Here is an 8,213-nt window from a genome sequence, read left to right as displayed (position 1 = left end):
GGGGGGAATATATCTGACCTCATGGGAATTGGTTTTGTGTTACTGATGTTGCTGGTGGGGACAGTTCCTTTATGTAAAGTTGGTAACGGTCAGATATGATCATATCCATGTGGCCTTTGCTCTTTTAACATGCACATTAATGAACAAAGCAGTTTTTCCTGTTAATATTAAATTACTTTAGCTGTTTAATTATTGTAAAAGATTTTTGCAGAGACACGATTTTTTGTCTTTTACATTACTGGATACCTAATAGTATCGGAGCTGTGAGGGCGCTCTTGTGGCCTCATGGTAATAAACTGAGCTGCAATCTCAAAGGCATGTGATTTGAATCCACCAGCTTCTCTGTGGGAGAAGGATGGGCATTCTTCCTTTCATATGAAAACTCACTGGAGGGTCAGTTTCAACTCATCGGTGCAAAAGAACAACAATAGCATCAGACTTGGTTAGTTATTTCTCCCTCAATAATGCCCTTTTCCCTTCTTGCTGATTTTCCATAAAATATGTGGAGATCCTTACCGCCATCTTGTCCATAGCTCCACTGAGGATATTTGAGATTGCTAAAAAAACTATCTCTACTGGACTGTTTTATTTCAAACGCTAGCTTGAAAACACATGTTTTCTCAATCCTAAAATTATTTGAATGATAACTATATCAAAGTTTGCCCTTTTTAATAAAATTTTCATTGTAGATAGGATAAATACTGGATAATATGTACAATGTTTATAAATGTGGCGTTCTTTTTCTTTGTTTCTCCAGAGTGTGATGGAAAATGGTGACAGAAATGCCTTATCATCTCCATCTCTTGCTTTTACATCACCAGTCAAAACCTTAGGTACACCAACCCAACCTGGAAGTACTCCTAGAATTTCTACCATGAGACCTCTTGCAACAGCATACAAAGCTTCCACTAGTGACTATCAGGTATTTTTAAGGATTGAATTTAAGAGTATTTTAAAGTCTGAAGTGCATAGCATGTTTAACTTGTCTCATTGGTCTGCTTTACACAGTAAACTATGCACCACTTCCACATTTTTACATGAGCATTATAATAGTGGTAATGTTATTTGGGTTGTGTGGTAATTTTCACCCTTTTTCCTCTCTTGTTATCAGAACACTTACTCCTCCATCACTGCCCCCTGAGTTTACTGTCTAATCTCTGAAGTTACTGTTGTCAATGAGATAGAGCCTATGTATATGATTCTTAAAAGAGCGTAATGCTTAAGGAAGGCCTTTTTTACTGTTGTTATTTGCAGTCGAGTTTGTGTATGACTCATAGGGACCTGGTAAACAAAATCTTGACTTTTCCTGACACAACTTCATGATCTCCAACTCATTGTTACAGTCACTCTGTCATTTCAGCTCATTGAGTGTGTTTCTCTCTTTTCTGGCTCCCCACCTTTCCCAGCATGTCTTTTTCTAGGTACTACTGGCCCCTTCTGAAAATGTGTCAAATGAAGTGTCACCATCTTTGCCTCTAAAGAGCACTCTGTTTGCACTTTTCAAGGCAGATTTGTTTGTAGAGTTTTGGGGTTTTTTTTTTTGGCTGGGTTATTTTTTGGCAGTCCATAATATATTTACTATTCTCTGGCAACAACCGAATTCAAGGCATTGGTTCTTCTTTCATCATTCTTATTTATTATCCAGTTTTCTGCTGCATGTGTCTACGTACCATATTTGTTTATCAATTCATCTATTAATGTAAATTTAGGTTTTTCTATTTCTGTGAAGAAGGCTTTCAAGAATTTTATCAGGATTGTTTTGAGTTTATAGATTGCTTTGAGTAGTAGTGTTACGTTAACAATATTAAGTCTTCTAATCTCTATTTACATGGAACATTTTATCGCTTCTCGGCCGTTTGGCTAAGATCAAGTGTAGTACATAGAACATTTTTCTTCATTAGCTGTTTAAATGTTTTTGTCCCTGATTAGATTTTCTTGGGTGTTTTAAATGTGTGAGATGTTATTGTAACAGATTTTACTAGATGACCTCATTCTTTTTCTTGTCTTTATGGTCTCGGTAGTTGTTGTTAGATGCCATCATGTTAAGTATGACTCATAGCAACCCTATAAACAACAGATCTGAAATCTGTCTTGTGCTAGCCTCATCATCTTTGACATACCTGAGCTCATTGCTGTAGTCATTCCATCTACTTATGGGTCATCATCATCTCTTTCTTCATTTTTCAACTTTTCTTAGCATTCTGCCCTCTTCAAGAAATAGCCTTTCCTAGCAACGTGCCCAGAGTATGTAAAATGAAACTTGACTTTCTTTGCATCCAAGGAGCTCTGTGGCTGCACCTTCCCCAAGACATATCTGTCTGTTATTTTGGCCACCCATGACATATTCAGTACTCCTCTCCAACACCATTGTTCAAAGATAGCACTACTTCTTCACTCATTCATTGTCTAGCTCTCAGCAATACTGGAAATGACAGTGGCTTGAACCAAGTGCACCTTAGTCCTCAAAATAACATTATTGCTCAATAATGTAGAGAGAATCTGATGGCAGACTTTTCTAGTTCAGTCTATCTCTTGATCTACTAACTGCTGGTATCAAGGTATTGACTGTGGACCCAAGTAAAATGAAGTTGTTGACAGTTGCCATCTATTATGATGTTGCCTATCAGCCCCTTTGTGAGAATTTTTGTTTTCTTGACATTTTAGAGGCAATTAAAATAGAAAACTCTAGTCTTTGATCTACTACATCAAGTATTTCAAGTCCTCACTTTGAGCAAGCATGGTTTTATCTTATGCTTAAAACAGTCTCATTAATATTACATGCGAGCAAAATATTGTTGAAGATCATCCAAAAGGGTTAGAACAGTACATTGACAGAGAAGTATCTGAAGTTTCTGAAGTTCAAGAAAGATTTAGAAGAGGCTATGACATGAGGGATATTATTGCTGCTATTAGATGACTCTTGACAGAAAGCAGAGAATGTCAGTTTGTGTTTTATTGACTATGTAAAGGCATTTGACTATGTTGTAGATCATTACAAACTTATGGCTAACTTTGAAAAGAATGGGAATTCCAGAACACTTAATTACACTTCTATGAACTCTACACCTAGAACAGCAAGCTGTTGTTGAAACAGAATAAGGAAACACTGGTTTGAAATCAAAAAAGGTGTATGTCAGGGTTGTATTCTCTCTACCTATCTATTCAATCTGTATGCCGAACAAATCATTAAGAAACTGGACTTTATGAAGAAAAGTGTGGTATCTAAGGATTGGAGAAAGACTCAACAACAACCTGTATTATGCAGATGACACTATCTTGCTTTCTTAATGTGAGGATAACCTGAAGCACCTGCTGTAGAGATTCAAGAACTGCAGCCTTCAGTATAGATTGCATCTCAACATTAAGAAAACAAAAATCCTCAACTCTGTGAAAATAGGCAACCTCATGATAACTGGAGAAAAGATTGACATTGTAAAAAAATTAATTTTGCTTGTATCTATAAGTCAGCATCCTTGGTACCAGCAGTCAGGGGTTCAGGGAAAGGCTGCTATCAAATACCTCTCTAAAGTCTAGAAGAGCAGCAATGTAAGTTTGAAAATTATAATGCATGTTTCAACCACAGTCTGTCTAGTTAACATGGTATGCATCTGAGAGCTGGACAAAGAATAATGATGACAAGAGAAGAATCGATACCTTTGAGTTGTGTTAGAGTGCTGAATGTCCCATGGACTGCCAAAAGGAAAAAACATAAATCTTAGACAAAGTGCAACCAGAGTGTTCCTTGGAGGTAAAGATGGTGAAGCTTTATCTCTCATATTTTGGATGTATTGTTGTTACGTGCTATCGAGTTGAGTACTACTGATAGTGACCCTGTGAACCACAGCCCTAAACCCTGTCCTGTCCTGTCCTGTCCCATCCCATCATCTCTGACACACTTGAGCCCATTGCTGCAGTCACTGTATCAATCCATTTCACTGAGGTTCATCCACTCTGTCTCTAATTCTTCACCTTTCCAAGCATGATGTCCCTCTCTAAGGAATATCATCTAGCAATGTGCCCAAAGTATGTGAGACAAAGCTTTGTCATTCTAGCTTCCAAGAACCATCCTGGCAGCACTTTTTCTGAGAGACACAATTTGTTCTTTTGGTAGTCCATGGATCTCAGGATCCTTTGTGTGTGGTATTTTGGCCCTTTCTGTTTTCAGTATTCTGCCATTTTCTTTAATTTTTGAGAGCCTAATTATGATATGTTTTGGTGTATAGTTCTTTTAATGTTTTGGATTTATAAATTCATATCTTTCAGTGTTAATGGTGTTTCGGTGCCATTGAGTCAGCTATGACTCATAGTGACCCTGTGAACATCTGAACCTTCCCCTGTATCATCCTTACCATCTCTGATAAGTTAATCTCACTGTTACTGTGTCAGTCTGTCTTCTCTTGAGTCTTCCTCTCTTTCTCTGACTTTCCACCTTTCCCAGTGTGATGTTTTTTTTCGAAGAACTGGCCGCTCCGGACACTATGCCCGAAGTACATGAGATGAAACTTCACCCTCCTTTGCCTTCAAGGATCACCGTGGTTGCACCACCTCTAGGATAGACTTGTTTATTCTTTTGGCAGTCATGGAATATTTAGTACACGTCTTCACTGGAACGGTTCAAAGACATTGAGTCTTCTGTTGTTATTAATTCCCATCAGCATTGTATTAGAGTTCCGATGTGTCTACACCTTCTCAGCATTTGTTGTTTGCTGTCTTATTTAAACATTGTAATTTTTGTAGTTGAGATGATATCTCATTGTTGTTTGATTTATCTCTCTCTGAATGTTAAAAATCTTGAGCATTTGTACATGTCTTTGTTGGTCATCTGAATGGTGAAGCCTATTTGTGTCCTTTGTCTATTATAGATGGATTGTTTGTCTTTTTCTTGTTAAGGTGTTGAGATTTGCTATAAATTTTAGAGATGAGTCCCTTGTCATATGTGCCATAGTGAAATATATTTTCACAATCCTGTAGGTTCTCTTAACCCTTTGGGAGTAGTCTTTTGATGCACATAAGGATTTAACGTTTTGAGAAGGGACCAGCTCATCTAGTTTATCCTCTGCTGTTGATTGTTCATTTAGTTATATTTGATATAATTTGGATTTCATTTCTTTGTCAAGTATCAGTTGTTCCTAAGTGGACAGATTTATTTCTGGGTCTGCAGTTTTTTTCCATTGTCTTATGTAGCTTTGGTACTAGTACCAAGCTGTTTTGATCACTATGACTGGATATTAGGTTTTAATAATAGGAAATATAAGCTTCCAGTTTTGTTTTCTCCTTTAGCCTCACTTTATCTATAGCCTCTCTTTTTCATGTTAAGATGGTGATTACTTTTCCCATCTCTTTGAAAGTTATATGATCTTATATATAGAAAAATCCCAAAGACTTAGCAATATTACTTGATCTATTTGACTATTTCAGGCAAAGTGACAAGGTACAAGATCAACATATAAAGACAAGTCAGATACCTCTACAGTAGCAAAGAGAACTCTACAAAGGAATTAAGTTAAATAACAATGCCATTTCAAAGCCACTCAAACCAGAAATACTTAGACCAATATCAAAACCTTATTTATGAACCCAAAGAGAAAGCATGTCATTCCCATGGACTAGAAGACTTGTCATTAGGAACCCAAAGAGAAAGCATGCCATTCTCATGGATTAGAAGACTTGACATTGCAAAATTAACAGTATTATCTCAAGCAAGGCGCTCTAGGAGCCTAGTGGTTAGGAGCTACACTGCCGACTTGAAGCCACTTTGAATTTACCAGTTAGTGTCTGTGGGAGAACAACTATTCCCATGTGATTTATTGTGTTTGAAAACCTGCTGGAGGGTCAGCTGTGAATCAGTTTTGATTTGAAAGTACCTAACAATAATAACATCTAAAGCAGTCTGCAAATACAATGCAATTCTTATCCAGATCCCGAACATTTTTCGAAGAGATAGAAAAAGTAATCATTTCATATGTAGTAAGGGGCGGGACAGGGGGAGTGTGGGGGAAGCCTTTTTATTAAAAAAACATTTTGTGTATGTTACTTTAGTTTTATTTAAAGTTATATTTGCATATGTGGAAGGTTAGAGCCTTGAATGTTTCTAGCACAATTGCACAAAATCCAGTAAGTTGATGGACCAGTATAACCTGGAAATATCACAAGTGAAGAACACCTGATTGGAGTGCACCTTATGTAATCAAAAGAAAACATGGACATATTCAGAGAGGAAAATTTCTTTTTTTTTCCAAAAAGTTTGCGAGGAGCTCATTACTTAGAAATACTGTGTTATTTAGTATATTATTAAACCTTGCTTAATTAATTAGCCAGGCATTCAGAACTTACTCAGGGTAACTTGGGACCTAAACATGGGAAGTAAATACTGGGCTTTAGTAGACACTTAGTCATTTGATTTACCCTGGAAATTTGAGATCATTTTATAGCTAGGGTTTTGGTTTTTTCCCTCCTTTATTATTTTTTAACTCATAAGACCTCCCTCTCTTAACAGTTTTTTGTGTTTTTATTTATTTGATATCTTAATCTAAGCAGGAGATATAATTTACCTTACCTGAAGAATAAGATTTTGTCACTTTAAAGAGCATAGAATAGTTATAAAGCCGTTTTACACTTTAAATATGTAATTCAGTAATTTAAGTGTATTTTATTGTTTGGCTTTTAAGAAATAGCTATTAGCTCTAGAATGGACTATGACAATAACAGGCTTTTGTGTGCTTTTTCCAATAGGTTATTTCTGACAGACAAACACCAAAAAAAGATGAAAGTCTTGTATCCAAAGCAATGGAGTACATGTTTGGCTGGTAGCATAATAACTAAGAACTAAGCTACAAGAGAAGAATCTTACTACACTAAAACAGCAGTGTACTGCCAGTTTCCTCTGGTTAGTTATATAACCACTCTTGGCAGTACTGGGATGCTATCTCAGACTTCTTTCAGAAGCCCTTTTCTTTAAGAATACAGCGTATTTGTAACTTGCACTTTAAAGGATGCTTGAAATTTTTAAGAAATAAAAATCCATGTAAATAGGATTCTGTGTTTTCTGGGTTATAATGCATGCCTTCACACAAAAGAATCCAGTGTCGATTACTGTAAATGATAACATGGTCGTGATGGTTCTTAGTCTGGGATGAATTTTATGAAGTGCAGTTTATACAGTTGCTTCAGCCAAGACACAAAGATGATAATTTACCAGTTTGATTTAATATCATTTAATAGTCTCATCTTTTAGTGTTTTAAAACCAAAACTATGTTTTTAAAAATTTGCTACTTGAGTACACAAGTTTCTTGATAATAAACTTTGTCAGTTATATTATTGAACATCCTTTGAGAGAGTGGTTTTTTTTTAAATTACTACTAGCTTTCTGAGTGCTTCCAATTCTTATCACTAGGCCAATAAGATATTTGTTCATACTAATAGAATTCAAATTCATAACTCCAATTATTTTCTTAGTAATAGATTCTCTTCAATATTTCATCAGAATCTCCTAGTATCTTAGTTTTTAAAGACAGAAATAATGGAATTAGAACTTGCTGTTATTAATCATTTATCTCACACATCAATCTCTCATTGCCATTGAGTTGGAATTGAGTCATAGCTGACCTTTCCATTGAGTTTTCAGAAGCTGTAAATTACATAGGAGAAAGTCACAGTAAGGACAAATACTGCATAGGGCCACTGTTGTAAAACGGTGGAGATGGAGAAAGAGGGGATAAATTATGTATACTGCATTGAAACAGATGTGAGAGAGAACTGCTTAAAAGGTATGTATAATTAGGTATTGTCATGACATGAATACAGAACAAAGGCTGCATAGTGGAGTAGACTAGGGGGGAGGGATTGTATAACAAAGAATTTTACTTTTCAAAGAGAAGAGCAAACTGGAGGGGAGGGTTGGGCAGGGAGAAAAGTGCAACAATGAATGAATGGAAATCCAAAATCTCTGTAAAAATTCATTAAAATTAATAATGTTGTTATGTGCCGTCGAGTCGTTTCTGACTCATAGCGACCCTATGCACAAGAGCCCTAAACCCTGCTCTATCCTGCGCCAACCACACCGCCTCTGACACACCCATCCCGATTACCACAGTCACCGAATCAATCCATCTCAAAGAGGGTCTTCCCCTCCTGTGCTGTCCCTCCACCCTCCCAAGCATGATGTCCCTCTCCAAGGACCCGTCCCTCCTGGCAACATGTCCAAAGTATGTCA

General features: G+C 36.6%; 1 protein-coding gene across 1 annotated transcript in view; it reads left to right on the top strand.

Moving 5' to 3' along the window:
* Window positions 1-6,984, top strand: part of NUP35 (nucleoporin 35kDa) — a 57,691-nt gene extending 50,707 nt beyond the window's left edge. The window contains exons 8-9 of the mRNA XM_006878776.1: window positions 758-922; window positions 6,733-6,984. Of these exons, the coding sequence (XP_006878838.1) occupies window positions 758-922; window positions 6,733-6,810 (243 nt within the window). The 3' untranslated portion in view covers window positions 6,811-6,984. The remainder of the gene's footprint in view (window positions 1-757; window positions 923-6,732) is intronic.
* The last annotated feature ends 1,229 nt before the right edge of the window (window positions 6,985-8,213 follow it).

This window comes from Elephantulus edwardii, unplaced genomic scaffold (genome assembly GCF_000299155.1).
Source record: "Elephantulus edwardii isolate Elephantulus edwardi_28Jun2011 unplaced genomic scaffold, EleEdw1.0 scaffold00001, whole genome shotgun sequence".
NCBI lineage: Eukaryota > Metazoa > Chordata > Mammalia > Macroscelidea > Macroscelididae > Elephantulus > Elephantulus edwardii.
The sequence above is the reverse complement of the archived record's forward strand: the minus strand, read 5'-3'. Positions and strand labels throughout refer to the sequence as shown.